This window comes from Rhincodon typus, chromosome 18 (assembly GCF_021869965.1).
Source record: "Rhincodon typus isolate 14 chromosome 18, sRhiTyp1.1, whole genome shotgun sequence".
Lineage (NCBI taxonomy): Eukaryota > Metazoa > Chordata > Chondrichthyes > Orectolobiformes > Rhincodontidae > Rhincodon > Rhincodon typus.
In genome coordinates, this window is record NC_063349.1 from 41,483,092 (window position 1) to 41,504,220 (window position 21,129).

Consider the following 21,129-nt stretch of genomic DNA (forward strand, 5'->3'; position numbering starts at 1 on the left):
AGCTCAGCAGCTCTGGCAGCATCTGTGGAGGAGAAAACAGAGTTAACATTTCGGAACTGAGGAAGGGTCACCGGACCGAAACGTTAACTCTGTTTTCTCCTCCACAGATGCTGCCAGACCTGCTGAGCTTTTCCAGCAACTTTGTTTTTGTTCCTGATTTACAGCATCCGCAGTTCTTTTGGTTTTTATGAAGGAATTGAACTGCCCACTGTTGGCTGCATTGCAAACCAGCAATTCAACCAACTGAGCTAAAGCATTGGCAGGCTAGAGCTGCCCTGCATGGTTCCTATCAATTGCCCAAGACACTCCAAAAGGGGCCTGGAGTTCCTGGTGACCTGACGTATTGGTTGACTGATGGAGCCCTGGAAGAGCAAGAACAAGCTGGAGTTGACAGGCCTCTGTCATGTTGGAGACCATCGCCATCCAGTTTTTAATGTGGTTAGTGGGTAAATGGGAAACTACACATCAGTGAGGTGAGATAATGTAATAACGAGGATACTAATGCATGCAAATAAATCTTTCACCGTTCACAAGCAAGATTCTTATCCTGCCATTCAACATTTGGTTGGAAAATGGGACATTTTGCTCTTGATGTCAGGAGGCTCCACACTGATGATCAAACTTCCTTCCAAGCTGAGTGACCATGTTCAGGGTCCACACACAACATTTGGTGTGACTATGTCATTCCCAGCATTGACTTCCGGCTTGAAAATTCATCGTTGCACACAAATCTCAGAGGTCCGCACGTCCAATGAGAGAGAATGTAGGTGCTGATTTCATGCAATTCTCCCAGTCTTCTCACCAATGCCCATGTCATGCACTGCCTGGGAAGATACTGCCCATAGTTTTTGACCAGGAATAGAAGAATATTAGACTTTGATCAGTTCTGAGAAGTATGAATTTAGGAATTAACCATGAGATTAAGGTAATGTTTCTCTGTATTCCTAATTTTGCTCCTTCTCACAAACTGTGGCCATGTGGGATTTCTGCATATCCCCTCTCTGCATCTTGAAATATCCCATTTTTTGGAGTCTGGATAAATTAAGGGTTGATGCTAGGGCCATTTATGATGCTTGAAGCGATTGAGGTAAATTGTGATAGAGTCCTGGCACCAAAAAGGCACAGCTGACAATGCTTGATTAAAGGTCATTATTTCTTTTATCACTTTGGATTTTAACTACTTCTTTTAGATTAATCCTTTCATACTTGAATGTTTTAGTCACAATGGCCAGTTAAAATTTAAGCTCCAAAGGCTCATAGTTTTTGTTTATTCCTTCATGGGACATGGGTGTAGCTGGCAATGCCCAGTACTTGTTGCCAATTGCTAAATATCCTTGATCTGAGTGGTTTATCCATACAATTAGTGTAGTTAATGGTTACCCATATTATTGTGGGTCTGCAGTCATCTGGTGGACATTAGCGAACCAAAGAGGTTTAATAACAATGGATTCGTGATCACTATTGCTGAGAGCAGCTTTTAATTCCAGATTTATTCACTGAATTTAAATTCCATTAGCTGATATAGTGGAATTTGTACCATTGGGCCTCTAGATTATTAGCCTAGTGGCACTACCACTACACCACATGCTCTTTTTAATACATTTAGACTTCGGAACACATTAGTATTCTTTGTAGCCAATGTTCCTTCAGTGCAAATTTGATTTGGCATTATTCTTCACTTTTTAGCTACTTATAAGCTTTCTCGTATTTAGGCAAACTCTGATGAGCCTGATGCTACTCCAGCAGGACATCCCCTCTGCGCTACAACAATTCTGTGATTCTGTGAAAGAGAAGGGTGGCAGTGTGTCAGCCGAGCCAGCCACTGTCTCCCTCTCTGTTCAGATTACAGTCAAATGAAGCAAAGCTGCTCCCGGTGACATCAACAGATATCCCCTGCTCCCAACACACCAAACCCCAGTTTTGGTCAAAGCACATGTAATCCCTCACCACTTCATTAAAGAATCCAACCACTGGAATTCAAGCCAAGAAATAAAATTGCATTTAACTGTGAACTGCCTGGGTAGAACATGTTAACTACGTTATATTATTTTTAATTTTAATCATTTAATCATTCTGGGGTTCCAGTCTTCCTGCTTCCTTTTCACTGGCTTATAAACTCTTATGTTTCTATTCCTCTCCAGTTCTGATTAAACATCTTCACTCTTAACTCTGTTTCTTTGCCCATGGATGCTGCTTGACTTACTGAGTTTTGAACTTCTTTTGCGCTTCCTTCAGATCTTCAGCATCTGCAGTATTTTTTTAGACTAAGTTATTAATTGAAACAAGTTACCTTTACAAAATTGATGGTCAACAACTAATTCTTTAGATACGTAGACAATTTATAGATTATTGACTGGAAAAAAACCACATGACAGAAAACATAATGTGAAAATAACAACTAGTTTTAGCTGAAATATTTTTACACAAACCTATTAGCTTCCCCATGTCTAATGACACATGAGGCTGAAAAAAAAATTGCTCCTAGATTTTTCCCCATAGCTAACCACATCAAGCACAGTTGCCCAGGAGGTCCAGCTGTTGATGCTGCCACCTGCATATTGGAAGAATCTGCTGGTTAATGATCAAACTATTTCAGCCATGCTATGAATATGTCAAGTGCCATGAAACCCTACAATGGAAGATGAACTCAGGACAAGACCTCCTACTATTTTAATGATAAACTTAATCATTAAAGACAGTTTAATATCCTAAATTATTGTTCCCGTGGTGTTGAGATGATAACTAATTTGACACAGCATAATACACACATTGTTTTGCTAGGGATGAGATGAAGCTACATTTGAATGGATTATAAACAGGAAATTAAAAGCCAAAAGAACTGCGGATGCTGGAAACCTGAAACAAAAACAGAAATTGCTGGAAAATCTCAGCAGGTCTGACAGCATCTGTGGAGAAAAATCAGAGTTAGCATTTTGGGTTCAGTGACCCTTCTTGAGAACTGATGGTAGCCAGGAAAAGGATTTTTTTTTATACATAAGATGGAGGTGGGGAAAGGAGGGACAGTAAATGAAAGGTGGAAATAGAGCCCAAACAGAAAGAAAACAGTTGGACAGGCAAAGGAGTGGGTAAAGGCCAGTTGGGGAAATGAGTAGCTGCTAATGGGGGACAATTAGTGGCTGACAATGGGTAGTGTGTGGTAGCAGCCCATGTGATGATAAGGCCTGGTGTTTGGGGATGGAGAAAGCATGGGGAAAGGTGCTCAAGCCCTAAAATTGTTGAACTCAATATTAAGTCCAAAAGACTGCAGAGTTCCCAAGTGGAAAATGAGGTGCTGTTCTTCCAGCTTGAGCTGAGCTTTGCTGGAACAAAGCAGCAAGCCTGAGACAGAGATGATAGCCGGAGGACACAATGGTACGTTGAAGAGCCAAGCAACAGGAAGCTCAGGGTCTTTTTTTTTGCGGACAGAATGTAAGCATTCTGCAAATTGGTCACCAAGTTTGCGCTTTGTTTCCCCAATGTAGAGGAGGCCACATTATGAGCAGTTAATACAGTAGACTAGATTAAGTGGAGTGCAGGTAAAGTGCTGCTTCACCTGGAAGGTGTGTCTGGGCCTTGGATACTGAGGAGGTAGGAAGTAAATGGGTAGGGGTTACACCTTCTGCGATTGCAGGGGAAGGTGCCATGGGGGTATGGTGGGGGTGCAGGGGGAGGTGTTGGGAGAGAAGGAGGAGTGGACTAGTGTGTCCCAGAAGGAACAGTCCTGATGAGGAAGGGGAGGGGAATATGTGTCTGGTAAAGGCATTTCGCTGGAGGAGACAGAAATGGCAGCTAATGATCCTCTGATGCGGACGCTGGTGGGATGGTGCGTGAGGACAAGGGGGGACCCTATCGCTATTGTGGGATGGAAGAGAGGGGTTGAGGGCTGAAGTGCGGGAAATAGGTCAGACCTAACTGAAGGCCCAGACAAACATGGTGCTGGGGAATCCTTGGTTGTGGATATCTCAAAGGTCTCCTCATCGAAGTTGGCATCAACAGAACAGATGCGACGGACACTGAGGAACTGGGAGAAAGGAACAGAATCTTTACAGGAAGCAGGGTGTGAGGATATATAATCAATGTTGGGGGTCAGTGGGTTTGTAGTGGATATTGGTGGTCTGCCTATCCCCAGAAATAGAGACAGATGTTGAGGAAGGGAAGAGAGGAGTCAGAGATGGACCAAGTGAAGGTAAAAGAGGGAAAGAAATTAGAAGTGAAGTAGATAAACCTTACCAATGCTATATGAGAGTGGGAAGCAGCACCAATGATGTTATCAATATACCAGAGACAGAGTTGTGGGTGGGGGCTGGAGTAGGACTGAAACAAGAAATCTTCCATGAACCTCACAGAGACCGGCAATAACTAGGGCCCATGAGGGTACCCATGGCCACCCCTTTGACCTGAAGGAAGTGAGAGGATTTAAAAGAGGAGTTGTTCAGGGTGAGGATGAGTTCAGCCAGGGGACAGAGGCTGGTGGTGGATGGGCATGGTTCAGGTCTTTTTTTCCAGGAAGAAACAGAGAGCCCTGACACCATCCTGATTGGCGAATGGATGTGTAAAGGATTGCCTGTCCATGGTGAAGAGGAGGTGGCTGGAGCCTACAAACTGGAAGTTCTGAAACTGACATAAAGCATCAGAGGAATCGCAGCTGTAAGTGGGAGGGACAGCTCGGGGGAGAAAAAAAATATCGAATCGAGATAGGAAGAGATGAGTATTGTGGGATAGGAGCAAATAGAAACAATCAGTCTACCAGGGATTTTGGGAAAGAGGTAGAAGAGGGCTGTGTGTGGTTGGGAGACAATGAGCTTGGAGGGGCAACCACCAGATGAAATAAGGTTAGTGACCATTGTGGTCACAGTGGCCTGATGATTCATGGTGGGGTAATGGTCCAGGGTGAGATAGGAGGTATCTGAGAGCTGGCACTCAGCCTCTGCAATGTCAGTAGGAAATATGGAACACATAGATTTCAAGCTTCTGTCTTTCTTGACTGCTCATGATTTGCTTGGACTGGGGACCTCAATATTTGCTGGGAATCCTGCAATCTCAACTGAGTGCAGGCCTTTTTCTGGCCAACTACTGTTGAGTGGCCCTCATGATTGTTAACTGTGGACCCATTCTCTCCCCAACAGTGACACCACTGTAGCCATGTTGCCTCAAGAAAGATTCACCTCACAATCATTGCTATTGGCTTGACATTATTATGATTCTTCTTCATCAATAACGTCGCCACCGCTGACACTGTGGAATTGGTTTTTAAATTTGGTTGCATGGTAGTACTGGATAATTACATTTAGATTCTAATAGCTTCTGCCCTATTGAGATATAAATCTGCAAGACTTTTAAGGTAGATAAAGAGCGTACCTAAAGTGGAGGAGAGCGTCATTAACTTGGGCAAATGGAGGTTGTATTACATCAATGGGACCTCACAGCAATTTTACCAGAGGCTAGAGTGGAGAGGCCATCATAGATATGACCCACACCCCATATAGACAGAGATCAGGGAATTGTCTACAGACAGAAGAGATCCTGCTGATATATTGCAAAAAATTCATTGGCAGGGCTGGGAGGAGCAAGAATGGTCTCTCCATGCCACTTACTGGGAAATCCACAATCTGTTCCTATTTGCAGTTGTCTTGGGTTCTCTTGACACCGATTCAGGGCAGGAATTTGACTGATGGCATTTAAATGTAACCCAGTGGTTATAATCACTGTGGTCTCCTGGCACATCCACTGGGTGGAATACCAACATGCCGGACCAGGTTCCGGAAACAGAGGACAGTAGAGGGCAGCTGTTGTCAACTACCTTGTCCAAGTGGTTACTGTTCACTCAATGCCAACTGTGTCAATTCAGCCAAGTCTGCTCTGATTTTCCTCTGGTATCAATATAAACATTGCCAACAGGGGTCACCCAACAGTCTTTGGGTGCAGGAATCCTGATCAACTTTCTCCTTCCTGGCTCAGAAGTACAGAGTCATTGCATAACCGACCGGCCAAATACCACTATGGAGTATGCTCAGATCATTGGTGGAACCTTATTCCTGTAATTCCGACACCCACCCCAGTAATATACTATGCTATTGGGACAGCTGAAATATAAGTTTAGTACCATGATTTTTACTAAGATTAAATTATCTCAAAACCAAGTCATTGCAACATCTGGAAATTTCAGGCAGCGATTTTAAGAAGAGGATGTAAAATATGGAAGGCTGACATCACTTTTCATAAAACAATGTGCCATCAATACTTGGAGGCCACAGCTCACAGTAATCTGCAAAATGTAGTAGAGATCTGCAAAGTAACAGAAAACCATATCACTGTTGGCTGGCATCCTCTGTACTTTATAGAATGCAAGGAAATCTGAATTAGCTTTCGGTCTGAACAGCTTTACAATTCTTCTCTATGTGCATGCATATAGATTTACCATTAATGTTCCTGCAGACTGCACCAATTCAGTTTGAGTTCAGTTCTTTTTGTGTTTAAGTGTGGTTTTGTGGAACAGGTGTTATTTGAAGTTAACAAGCGGTTTGCTCCAAAATTTATTGTTCAATGAAATAAAAGCAAGCAACTCTTCTGAATGAATACTTGCTGGTATCCATTTCATTGCTCTCCTTAGAACACCTGTCTTAGGTTTTAAACTATAATTGTGGTAAAAATCCACCAAATGGATTATGTTCCATGATACACTAAGCCACTCTTTGTTAGAAAACACCATTTTCCACATTTTAAGATGGAAATTGGGCATTCAGTTTAAAGCAATTCTAAGTCTATCATTTTTGGCTAAATCTTCTACTTCAACTGCCAGGCCTTGCTCTCACCAGTTTATTGTGGATAAACCAGATTAACAGTTTCAGGCTCTTTATTCTATTATCGTTCGTGCACTTCCTCGCTGAGGACTTTAGAGTCAATGACAAATGGCAGACCACTCATGGAATAAAGTTGCATAGAGATGGCAAAATAATTACTCCCAACATTCATTTCCTTAAGTGTATTTTTATATGCACCATTAATTTAACTTTGCTTGGAAGCAGGTCGGCTATTTGACTTGACTACGTAGCTTCATGTGATGCGTGCTTCCCTGTAAAGAAAATGGAAGTGGCATCCTTTAGAAGCGTGAAGGATACAGCATGGCACTGTGCTGGTAGATGCTATTAGATTCTGATCAATGCACAACACCATCAATTTTGTATGTTTTGCAGGTAAGATTTTTATCTCACCACTGAAATGTACATTGATGGAATCTGAGGCCACCCAGTCATTGAGGTTCTAGCTATCTCTCTGTGCATATCTGTGCACACAGCTGGAAGTTTGTTTATTTCTTGCTGTAATATAACTTTTTACCACAAGCGTCATTTACTCACATTAATCACTTCTGTAGCTAAACTGCAGAAGGTTCCCAAGCTTTTTGTCCTTAAGGCATAGGCAGAGAAAATCAAGTCTCAAGAACATCATTTAGGCCTAGAAATTGCAGTGTCCAATGACAGAAGATGCAGTTGCTGAGATCCATCACTGACTCACCTCTCTATCTCCGCTCAGCCTGTTGCAAATGTTACTAGTTGTCCTTTCCTCACCCCTAGCAGAAGGAAATTTGGGATCAAAAGCCTGCTTGATTTAACTCTTTTTCTTCCTAGGCACACCAAGGGAATGTAATGGTTGAGAATCCCTTTCTAATTGTTTTTATAACTGGCTGCTCCTGACTTGTACTGACTATGGTTGGTGGGCCCCTAAATTATCCCTGTTTATATGAGTGTGCAATACACCTATTTCTGACAGGAACTCTAGCTGCCACATTTAATACTGCCGGAAAAAACATTCGGAATGAACACAGTTCAGTGACAAGTCGTCAGGACAAACAACTATTTTGTTTTGGTCACACTGCTTGCTGAGGTGAAAATTGCTTCTTCATTACTTTGTTTTAAAGTTGCAATTGCATTTCTGACTTCAGGCAGCGTGCACTTTTGGTACGGGCTGGCTGCTTTGCCCACATCTAGAATGTTTTGCTGGCATCCTTACATCGCCTGGTGAATAGCAGTCTGCCTGAGAATAAACTGAAGAGTCTTTATGGACCACTGGATAAATTACACAGTGTAATGTGGTACTGAGCCATGCTGACTAGTAAGGCTACAGGTTTATTGTTTCATCTGTACTGTTAACTGATACCAGTTTAGATGATGCAGTAAGCACTACAGCTGTTCTCAATGTGACTAAGCTTAGAAGTGGGCAGCTCAACATCCTGGTGGGAACTACATGAGTCTGCACATTTGGCTCAAACCCTTAGTGCAAAATAGCCTGTCAACAGCACAATCTAACTGACTAATGAAGCTTGGTTACTTAGCTGCAGTTCTAGGTAGCTGCTGGAACCATAAAACTTCAGTTTAATGTGAGCCAGCACCTTTGGTGAGCAGGGGCCAAGCTCGGAAAGGGAAGTTTAAAAAGTTATTTGTAAAGAAGGCATATGGATCATTTTAACTGAATAGAGCAGGGGTCAGCCATGGAGACCATTGTGCGGCTTCACTATTCAGTGAGATCATGGCTGACCTTTACCCTCATCTCCACTTTCCTGCACTATCCCAATATCCCATTTTCATTTGGATTATTGATTTCCTGTTAGTCATTGCACTTTATTATAGCATTACTTATTTCAGGTAACTTTGCTTAACAAACACCAATCAAAAACCCAAGGCAACCATTTTTATTATTAACTAGCTTCAATACATTCATTCTGCATGAAGAACAGCATTGAAATACTTACAGCTCCTCAAGGAAATGCATGTTGAAAAGACCATTCCGCGGTAGCTCAGTAATATTGTTCATGCTGAGATCTCTAGGAAAGACAAATGAAGTGGAGATCGTGTTAATCTTAGTTACAACATTTCAATTTAACTATTTACATTGAACTCTGTTAACTAATAATTACATTGAAAACATCCTGTAACTGAAGATGTTAGGTTTTTAAAAAATCAGGTGGGAAATAATTAATTCTGGAATGACTTAGATGCTCATTTTAATGTCAAGTTTGGAATGTCAATTACATTATATGTACTCTAGAAATATTCTGAAAATTGTTTCTACAAAGCAGTGTACGCTACTCTGTGAAATGAATTAATGATTGATAGCAATTAATTATACAACTGGAAATGTTTTTGTATATTTAACAAATGCTTTTAAATGAGCATGTATAAATAATATGTTTATTTTCTTTGGAGGCAAATGAAATAAGATGCCAAACAAAATTTTAATGTGAACCAGTTCTATACTTCATTTCCTGATGGTCATCCCTTAGTAATTTCTGGTACATATCATCAATAATATTCCTTTGTAATGCACGAAGTCATATCGTATCAGGTGAATACCATTTCTATTCACTTCAATATTTTTAATAGATTTTATTTGTACATATGCCCATTAGGCTTTATCACAGGCTATGGGATGACATTGATAAGCACAGGGAACCTAATCAAATGTAAGCATCTGTCTAACAATACCGTCCCTTTTAGATGCCAGAACAATTTCATAAACCAAAGGGGAGTTCATCCTCAGGCTCAGTAATAGTAAAGATTCTGATTTTCTTGTAGAACTAAGCAAGACCAACAACTCAGGAACATGAGATCCTAATAATGTTTAAAAGCAATTAAAATTATTTTGCATGCAATTGGCTTGTAAATTGGAATAGCCATTCCAAAACCAAGATACCATAACAAACATATTAAATGTGATCCCAGATGATAACTCAAATGGAGGTTTCACTAAATCAACTTTGTCTTTAAATTAAGATTTTAACTGCAAAGCTTTGCTCTGTTACTATAAGCTTTTGTTACGTTTGACATTCTTGATATTTTTTGACATTATCTGAAAATGCATCCAACTTGTTTTCTTTAAAGTAAAGTTGAATATACATATTTATTATCATTTTCTACATTCTTTTCTGCTTGGATATACTAATGATTTCCAGGATAGTCTGCAAAAGGCAAATGGCCTATGGATAATTACTACCCAAAAAGATTTTAAATATAAACAGTCCTGCTATAAGTCTCTCTTGGGCAGGTGCAATCAACCAACTAAGCTATTTCTGTGGTGTACGATGAATAGAATGAAATACCTTCATGAAAGCTATAGGAAGTTCACTAATAAGAGCTGTCAAAAGAATCTCCAGTTTTGTGCAATGTGACTTTGCAATTCTTTTATCACACCGACTGCAGACAGCTGTCAGATGTTTTGACTGCATAATACAGGAAAGTTATGCCAAAGTTTAACTGGTCGAGTAAAAATCCTTGACAATATCATCAAAAGATAATGGAAAACAACATCTAACTGAATGAAACTTTCATTATCTGTACCAGTGATCACTGCCAGACCCCACAGTTTTACAAAGCACACTATGTGCTTTTATTACTGATACATGCCTCTAAGAATGAAGAGTAAACCTTGGAATTCAGTACACTGGAACACATACATGCAGTTAGCATTTTAATATTTAGATAATTATTCAAAAACATTTTAAATACTTTTTTCCACAGCTTACTAACTGTTTACAAATCTTGAAATTGTATAAAGAAAATCAATCCAAGGAAACAGCTGAAACATGTGTCTACAAAAGGGAAGATGAGTTTTAATAAAAATGTTTTTGAAAATAAAATGTACATTATCTTCTCCCAGTAAAAGGTTCTTAATTGTCCTCAAATACAAGTACAGTTTGCAATCACTACTGGTTGTATTTATTGAAGCTTAAGATTTTTCAGCATCATTTGCATGTCATAAAAATGGTTCCAATGGGTTGATATCTTAGGATTCTACCCCTAAAGATAAGATTATTGTTTGTACACCATTCTCTGTCTGCCTGACATGGGTGATATGTCTTTACTAATTATTAATATAGCACTTGTTTGGCCAAGTTTTTCTGGAAGTGACATACATTACAGCAGTTCATAGAATCCCTACAGGGTGAAAGCAGGCCATTTGACCCATGAGTCCACACTGACCCTCATAAGAGCATCGCACCCTGACCCACTCCCCTACTCTATCCCTGCATACCCCATGCTAATCCACCTAATCTACACATCCTTGGACACTATAGGCAATTTAGCATGGCAAATCCACCTAACCTGCACATCTTTGGGCTGTGGGAGGAAACCAGAACACCCAGAGGAAACTCACGCAGACAGGGCAAATGTTCAAACTCCATGCAGACAGTTGTCCAAGGGTGGAATCGAACCCAGGTACCTGGCACTGTGAGGCAGTGCTAATCACTGAGCTACCGTGCAACCCAGTTACTAAATGATGATATTTCTCATGTGCATTCTGGCTGTAGTAGCTGCTGAAAATGCCTGGGGAAGGACAATCTGGACAGCAAGCAGAACTACTAATGTTGTGTTTGGGACAGACGCTGTAACCAGTGGCAGCTCTGAAACAATCAAAGACATGTCTACACCTAATCTACCTTCTCACATTATCTTCACCCTCATCCTGAAATTTGTTTCTGATTTACTACCTCCAGATGATGTAAGCAAGCTATGTCCCTTGCTTCTCCACCCTCACCCCACTTGACTAATACCATCGACACTCTGTGTCCCTTCCACTTTCGTGACTTTCTTCCTTGAAATACTCAGGAACCGCAACCTGGTTAAATGGTGTTGAAAGAGAAAGGATGTGAAAGAACAGCAAGACAGTGATGACATAGAAACAAGGTTGAATAGGCGTTCTGTTGCAGAGAACACAAGTCGAAAACCCAGATGGAGCAGTCCAAAGAGAAAGGCAGATGAACGTGCGCAATTGGCGTATTGGCAGAAAGCCTGCAATCATGTCAAGTCATATAGAGGTGCTCTTGGTATTGTGTGTCAGCCAGCCTCTGGATTCTGGCACCCATGCCAAGATGGTGTTGTCCCATTTTGGGCCGTCTTGGACTGGGAGTTGCTGAACTCATCCTGTAAGGCCACCTATAGTCTCCCCAGTTGATAGTGAACAGCCATCCACAATGTTGGAGCTCCTAGCGTAGCATAAAGTGGAGGCTTGAGGACCAGGCAAGGTACAAGCAAGATAGACATTAAGAGCATGTACAGAGGTGATTAGTTTATTTTTGTATGAAATATAATATGCTTGAACGCTTAAATCTGGTTTAAAATGTTTACTTTCTGGTCACTTTTGTTCAGTATTATAGTCCAAGATAATGCTGTGATGACCAGTCACAGAGTTGAGGTTGGGTTGTAATGGTCCATTATGAGGCATCGCCATACATGACACCAAAAATAATTATATTCAGTGAAAGTGAGTCCCTAACTTACGAATCATTCGTTATGCCATTCTCAAAAAAATTGCAAATTAGTTTAGAGTAACAACTGACTGTGTCCTCTGGTTCCTGAGCAGTAAGTCAGTACATATTACATGACGGGACCCAGGCAGAAATGTAATCGCGTCTTGAGTGCAACATCTTTATCTTACTTTTTTCCCCATTTCCTTTTGCTGTCATTTTTGCTTTCGTGAGCTTGAAGATGGAAGAGCATGAGTTGATGGTTGAAGAAACACTGTCACTTCCATACTCATAGTGCTCATATTTCACAGGGATCGATTCGAAGGAGGATTTGCACATGGTGAGACATCAATCTCAGTGCCTTATTACTGGGACAATTTCTTATCCTAATATGTATAAATGATCTAGAGGTTTGCAGATGACACAAAACTTGAAAGAATAGTGAAATGTGAAAAAGGCAGTGTCAAATACAAAATTACATGGATTACTTGGTGGATAGATGGGAGGTGAAGGCATCCTTACAATGGTGAAACTCAATTTTCAATTTTAAGAAGTGTGAGGTACACTTCTACATCTTTGTACAACATGGCCAGATAGTATCCAACAAAGGGTACTATTTAAAGGGTGTGCATGAACAGAAAACCTTGATGTATATGTGCATATGTCATGGAATGTAGCAGGACAGGTAGAGGGAGATGATAATAGAGCAAAATATCTTCTAGGCTTCATTAATAGAAGCATAGAATACAAGAGCAACAAGATTATGCTGAATTTATGTAAGGCATGGTTAGACCTCAGCTGAAGTAGTGTACACATTTCTGGGCACCGCATATTAGGAAGTATGTGAATGCACTCGAGGCAGTGTAGAAGAGGTTTACAAGAATGGCTCAGGGGATGAGAATCTTCAGTTATTAGGATAGATTGATAGAATTTGGGACTGAATCCCATGGTGAGGAAACAGCTACATGGAGATTTGATAGAAGCTTACAAAATCATGACAGGCCAGAACAGAGTAGCTGGTGAGAAACTATTCCCTCATAAAAGGATCAAAAAACATGAGCACAAAAGAAGCCAATGTGAGGTGAGAAAGAACTTATTCACACAGCAGGTAGTTAGAGTCTGGGATGTAGTGCCTGGAAGTGTGGTGGGAGCAGGTTCAATTGGGCCATTCAAGAAGGCATTAGGTGACTATTTAAACAGCAGCAATGTACAAGAGTTATGGGGAAAAGATAGGAAATTTGCAATAAGTCAAAATGTTCAGAGAGTGGTACAGACCTGATGGGTTGAATGGTGTCCTTCTGTACCGTTTAATTATTCTGTGATTCAATTCAGGGCAGAGGGAAAGTTCACTAGAGGTTGAGGACTTTGATACAGAAAACAGCTATGAGCATGTGCACAGAAATGCTTAATGCACAGGCAGGTCTACTCTACTATCAAGGAACATGGAGGAGATCTACACCAACCCTGCACAGAGCTTTGAGCCATTTCCAACATAGAATTGTTAGCCAGGTGTGTGATCCCACATGTGAGCGTAACTGTTCTGCAGTTGCTCTTGGCTGATGTCTCAGATTTCATTTCAGCACAACCCATTCAATACACAATAGAAACTTATCCTGAAACTGTGCATAAAAACTTGCTATAAATTCCCAGATTACTGCCATTCTGGCCCCTCATACCGTCCTTTGAGTGGCTTACAGGGTACCACAGCAGTTGAATAATCTATTCTCTAACTGGTTACAAGTGCACTGGTGCAGGATGTGATAGTGATTCTGTGCAGTGCAAACCTGTTCTCTCCTGTCAGGAAGGTGGGATTCATTTTCCCAACTCTGTCACTCTATAATGCCTTTGGTGTTACATGCCAAGCAGCAAATGAGAACAACTGACCACGCCCCCAAAAAAGAAAACTGCTGAGGAGGTGCAGTCTGAAGCTTGACCTTTTAGGTTTGAAGCTACACAAGTCTTCCTCCCAGGCCACTCCATTGAAGGTCAACAGCCTTCCAGCAAGTATGCTGCAATCACTGGGAACACTGGGCCAAGTGAAGGAGAAACAACATTCAGAAAATGTACAAGTGTGATCAATTCACTTTTGCAACGAATAGTGATTGGCTTGTTTGATACAAGTAGTTTGGAATATTTGTTTCTTGCTGATTTTTACTTCAGCATGGAGGCTATGACAGTCAGTCACAGATGGAAAGTCGGATTGTTGTTGAATGGGGAATCTGCCTGCTTCTCTACAGAAAAACAAATGCAATTGATTCTTCTCTGCTTGCGAACACAGCCTCAGTGATATTCCTTGAACGACAGTGGATGACAAACTGTGAAATGTTGGAGTTGTTCCCTGCCCCAGTGAGGAAGGAGTCCAACACCAAGAAGTTGAAGGTCACAGTCACTTCTACAGCCATTGGTAATGCCGTCCTCACCGTGCTTTGAGGCCACATGTCTGCTTGAATAGGTGGCAGATTTTACTGAAGATCTCCTGAGTGAAATAGAGTGAAACACACACACACTGTACCATGGTCAAATGGAAATAGGAGAGTTGCTCCCTGAAGACCTTTGGTGGACCTTCGGGCAGCATGGTGGCTCAGTGGTTAGCACTGCTGCCTCACAGCGCCAGGGACCTGGGTTCCATTCCAGCCTTGGGTAACTGTCCCCATGTCTGCATGGGTTTCCTCCCCTAGTCCAAAGGTGTGCAGGTTAGGTGGATTAGCCATGGGAAATGTGGGATTATGGGGATACGGTGTGGGCAGTGGTGGTGGTGGGGGGTCTAGGTGGAATGCTCTTCAAAAGGTAGGGGCAAATTCAATGAGTAGAACGGTCTCTTCCTGCACTGTAGGGATTCTATGACATGGCTTCTCGCTGAACCCTCTCCCTCATCCACTTTGGTTGTTTTCTGTATCAACTCTGTGCATTCTCTCTGTCATCCTGTAGATCAAGAGAGATAGAAACTACTTTGCCAATGACAGGGAGAAAGTGCCCTCAGCAGAATTCTTAAACTAAAAACCAAGGTCTTCTCCACATGTCATCTACTCCCTGGAGAGGTCTACAACTTTAAGAAACAGTACAATCCAGCAAACACTTCTGCTAACTCCACAGCAGCCAACGAGAAATCAATCAGCAACTAATCTGAAAGTAGTTGTCGATCTCTCAAGGAGAGATGAGGACAGAGTGGGAGGTCCTTCCAGTGCTACAGACATGTTCAGCTGTGCTTGTTTAAGACAATGTGTTAGCTAGGGATTTGGGGTTGAAAATGGCACCGTTTGAGTTGAATCTGAATTGTATGCTGACTGATATCACAATCTGCCTACTCCACAAACCTCTGGCACATGGTTCTGGCATTGGCAGAGGATACCTGTCCGAAATGGTGTCAGTCACATCTAATGCCAGAAATATATGCACATGGTGTGGATGCCATTGTGGACATGAAACAGCAACATTGAAAATACTGCTGGTATACGCAATCAGATCTTGAGCCTATGCTTTTATAAAAAGGGGGCTGCAGATATAAGTGGTGATTAAAAAAGGGAGGTACAGATCTGTGTTTATACATACATGCATTGAAACAAAAGAAAGACAGCAATGTTAATTTTGTCCAGGACTTTGGCTGAGTATTGTGTGTGGTTTTGGTACCAGAAACACAGGAATAATACATGAAACAAAAACATAAAGGCAGGGACTACAGCATAAGTTAACTGGTAATTGGATAATTATTTGAAATGAAAGAACAGAGAATGATGTCGTGAAGTGGGAATAGATAGATACAACTGAAGTGCTAGCACTGGCAAAAGTTCAATAAGCGGAACGACCTCCGTTTATGCTGTAATTTCAATGATGATTTCAGCTCTACATTTTTATGTGGCCTTTATTATAAACATGTGAAAAATCAAAGGCAAGAGTTGGACAGTCACCAAATAAAAGTTTGGTGAGTTAGTCAAGCATGTATTACATGGATGGTTAATAATTTTAGAAGTAAATTTGGCATTCAGTGTGGCCAAGCTCCAGTAGAGGTAGCAGGACAAACAAACAATTACTAGGCCGGAAAAAGATCAAAGATTACCTTTTGAAAAAACACAGCATTGGTAACTTGCCAATACAACAGACAAACACATTTCTGCTTGGTTGCAAATGGTATTGTGAATGAGGTCATTCTACATAAGAAATTTGTTATCAAAATTCTTTCATAGAACTTGATATTGAAGCCTATATAAAGAATAACTATTTCATTTACACCCCCTTCTAATAAGATAAATGAGTGAAAGCAGGATCCAGCTGTAACTCTGTGAAGTGTGGCTATGACACATTATAAAAATACATAAAGTGCAGGATCTTCCCAGGCCCTGAATGATGTGGGCTATGGCAAGTAATTTGGCAGAATTGCATGCAAAGTCAAGCAGGGCCTTTTTTGACATTGGAAGCAACAACTCACAGTTTCCAACAGAGTTCCGGATGGCGAGACGACACTTTTATTAGTGAGCGGCAAGAGGCCTATTACCTGGGATTATCGCTCATCGCTACCTTCACTACGACCAAATCTGACTTCATTTATGCGAGGGTTCCCATTCTACTGACCACTGGATAGTATTTGAATGTGCGAATGCTGCACATGAAAGTCTGAGCAGGTACCTGGCATGTCCAACTCACCACTTGTTCCTTTGGAGCTCCATCTTAGACATACAGCAACAATGTCTCAGGCCACGCCCTCTTGCACCACATGTCCTTGAACATTGCCATCCGACATATACCAGCAATCTTAGCAAGGCATATCTCTGATCCATTTACAATGCACTCTTTTACTTCAATTCTGCACTTTGTACTGCACTGGCAATTCGCATCTCAACGCTGCTGGAAGGACAATTTGCACACAGGGACAGGAACCCAATATACAGAAAGGACAGGCTGTATCCCAGGGCTATTCACATGCCTTCTTGGTGCTCACACACTTAGCACCCACCTGGATGCTCCCTGCATTGCTGCGCCATCTTGCCCTTTTGCATCTAAGCCCCTCAGCCAAAGCTTAAAGTCTGACAGTACCTCTGTCCTGACTTGCTGTTTAGTGGAGATATTAATCCAGGCAGCTGGTCATACTTGTCAGGTGTTATCTGTCCAGGGGATGGGCATGTTGTAGAATGGCGCTGTGCTATGTAAATATCACACCTATAGCACATGCCAACTGCCCACGTGGCTAAACACACTGCATGCGCCTTGACTAAATGGCTGTGTGTCAAAGTCAAAGATCAGCAGCCCTCAGTTGAGTCAAGGGGAGGACTGGGGGTTCCTGCTACAATCAATCAAAGGTTGTGTTCACATACAGTCCAGGGGTTTGGACATGGTCAGTCATCTGCCTGGGGCAGTCAGGGTCAGGGGGTCCAAAGAGGCAAAAACCCGAAATATAAGCGGGATGAGCCTTTACTGCAGGGGATGACACAGGATACTGTGGGTGAGAGGTGATGGCTGGTCACTTCCACGATGGCCTCAAAATGGGAAGACTGCCCAACCTGATGGTAGGCATCACCAAACATGACTCAGGGAGTTATCTTATGGAAGACAATGGAGTCTCAATCTGAGGTGGTGTGTGTGTCTATGTGGGGTTAAATCAAGATGGGCTGTCCAGGGAGTGCCAGGTAGAAAGAGACATGGAGGCCCAGGGTGGAGAGTCCCGATTATCAGGCTGGGCTTAGCACTCACAGTGTCCAACCCAACCTATGCTGCCCAAAAGCAACCTGCACATCTGGACCTAGCCTGAAGTGGATGGAGTCAATGCCTTCAATGCCATTTCCTCTGGGTCGGCAAGGTGCAGTGTTGGCACAGACAGAGGATATCCCAGGACTCTGTGGCTGAACTGTACCAGCTGCTGGAATGGGATGTGCGACTTGAAGTGATGTGTGGCCATCCTATCTTGGTGGTTGTAAAGGTGACAGCAATGTTGACTGTATAAAACTTGCTGCTCGACTTGCAAATTTCATTTGTATTCCAACAGAAAAAAGTAACTTCTGTTTGTTTGATTTCTGTTCACTTTTGGAGTTTGTATATAAAACATACTGCTAAAACTCATTTGAACGGCTCCCTATATGTATTGAACAATGATAAAAAGTTTGTTTACTGTGGGTACAGGGAAAGAGTACATCAACCTAGAGAGAGATGAAAGGTAGGATATAGCAAGAATGAATGAATTGTGTAGCCTGTACTTAAAACAGTCATTGGCTTGAAATGTTCAGCTGCATGTGCAAGGAACTGTTAGCTGTGCCACCTACGTGCTGTGAGAAACACTGGTTTGTGGTTACTGTTTCAATATAGTGTTGGTGAAGAGCAATTCTGGACTACTAGTACTTGATCAGGTGCATGGCCAGAATTCAAAGATAGCACCCATGCCAGTGTTGACAATCTATCCCAGGATATCCCAGCAATTGGGAATTCTTACAGCTATGGTGAATGTTAGAATCAGGGCTAGCATTGGACAAGAGAGGCATAATAGGTAGTTAATGTAATGAGTTTGGGATGATAGCATGGGAAAGCTCACCACGAAACACAACAAAAATGACACTTTGATAAAATATGGTAAGGTTCAGTTCAAAGTATTAAGTCTAAAATTACACATGGAAGTCACACATGAGCCTCGAATTTGCCGAGAGTCTGTGAGCTGTAAGGAACCTCACTGCTGAGGTTTCTACTTGAAAACCTGGGTCCAATATTGTTTAAAGATTTGTATGCACCTAATTTTCCATGTTGTGATTTTATGTTTTATGATAAGATTATGCTGCAGGAATGCATAAGCTCGTTTAAATATATGATGTTCGCAAATCTGCTTCTGCATGTGTCTTACATAATACAGCATGGTTTCTGATGCAAAACTGGCCTTGTTTGCTTTCAGGTGTCTCTTAATGTAAGGTTGCTGTTGCTTTATTGACAGTTGCCAATCTTGCCTGCAGTCACTGCTATTCAGATTGTGCTGTAAGCATTGTGTTCTTTATAATTGGACTCTACATTTTGTCTTTTTGGGGGAATCCTCAGTTTAAGACATGCCTCCCTCGAGTCTCATCAATTTCTGCTCTGGTACACGTTAAACAAAGAGCTGCGAAAGGTGACTACAAGATTAAACTTCTTTCAAAAATGACATATTCACATGCAGTGACCTGGAACACTGTCAGATAAGCCAGATCAGAGGAAATGGGAGCAGGAATAGTCTAGTCAGCTGCTCAGGCCTGCTCTGCTATTGAACAAAATCATGGCCGATCCTCAATCCCGGTTCCATTTCTTGCCCTGTTTCTATTTCTCTTGATTCCATTTCTGCCAACAGTTTTACTGATCTCAGCCTTGAAAAGATTCTTGGATAAAGAACTGCTCAGATGCAGAGTGAAGAAAATTCTCATTTCAGACCTAACATCCAGATATTCGGAGCTCTAGTTCTAGCTTCTCCTGCCAGCAGAAAACAGCTTCTCACCATCTGTATGAGTTGTTTTCTCAGAATCTTGCATATTTTCAAAAGATCAGCTCTCATTCTTCTAAACTCCACAGAATGTAGGCCAAATCCACTCAATCTATCCTCATAGGACATCTTTCCTGTTCCAGGAATCAATCTACTGAACTGTTGTTATGCCTGATCTAAGGCAAGTAGATAAAGATCGAAGCTGTTTTGTTACTCCAAAGTTTGTTTACCAAAGCCCTACAAAATTTCTCTTTTCCACTGGAAAGGAGACATGAACTGGAGTAGGACTTTTGCCATCTGACATCACTCAAAAGTAAGAGACTCCTGTGGCTTTTCAAATCCTGGCCTCATTGGCAACAGGACATCAAAAGGATTAGAGTCATGTGGAGAACAAACTGGGGAGAGGTGGCAAGATGTCTTTGTGATGTTCATAAGTGAACCAGTTGGGTTTTAATGATATTCTGATAGATCATGTGGTCATGATTATCCTGCTGTTAGCCCACGCTTTACCAGGTTCTTTGAATTTAATTTCATAAATCCAGAAATCCTGATTTTAAAATCAGACTTTCCTGACACCTAACAGGAACTTACTTAACTACAATGGTTTACTGCTAGTAAATCAGAAATACTTGGCCAGAGATAGTCTATGACCATTGCGCAGACCAACTTTCACAGAGGAATGAGGCTTCACAGAGGAATGGTCATGTGCTGCATTGACTGCCACAAAGAGGGAGTAATTCCATGGTGATTATACTTCTGCGCTGGGCAGAATGGTTGCTTTCATGTTCCTGTTCGAACATTCTGTCCAGTTCTATTTATACTGCATGAAATGTAACCACTGTCATCAGTAAGGGTTGTTACTTTGAACGATTTCAGAATTTGGGAGGAGGAGATAAAGAGTTAATTGCCCTGAATTCCAACACAACTGACAATGGAGGGATTTGATTTCTCAACAGTGGGTTGTATGTCCTGTGCAGGAGGGAAACATTTCTATGAAGAGAACACCTTTCCTGGCCAAAGAACAAACAAGTCAGTGAAGGAAGTTATACTTTGGCACTTCTGCAAGTGGTACATTTGGTTATGACAGATTCCAGAGTTTCCTCCAACATGTATCCTCACCTTCAATGGAGTATGGCTATCCTCTGTAAGAAGAACCTTCAAGGTGAAAGTAGCAGTTTTGTCTAAATTTCTCCCTGCAGCCATTTCTATCAGGGAGTATGATATTCTTACCAACTCAACCAAAAATAGACTTTCCTCTAATGGCTAACAGCAACATTTTTTAAAATTATTGCCTTTTACAACTAGTGACTAATATTGCATCGAGCTTGGCACCTGTGCAATTATTAGAGACTGTCCTGCTGCTGGAGCATGGGTTCCTCTGGGTGAATGCAAAGAAATTAAGGCTGCATTTCACTTCAAGGAGGTGATAACAGACACAGGTCAATGGTTCTTCACACCCAATCAACATTGG

At 41.6% G+C, this 21,129-nt stretch overlaps 1 protein-coding gene across 2 annotated transcripts in view; it reads right to left on the bottom strand.

The window, feature by feature from the left end:
* LOC109917095 (leucine-rich repeat-containing G-protein coupled receptor 5) overlaps positions 1-21,129 on the bottom strand; it is a 136,478-nt gene that overhangs the window by 81,833 nt on the left and 33,516 nt on the right. For both annotated transcript variants that reach the window (XM_048607741.1, XM_048607740.1), the window contains exon 2: positions 8,747-8,818. In XM_048607741.1, the coding sequence (XP_048463698.1) occupies positions 8,747-8,818 (72 nt within the window). The remainder of the gene's footprint in view (positions 1-8,746; positions 8,819-21,129) is intronic.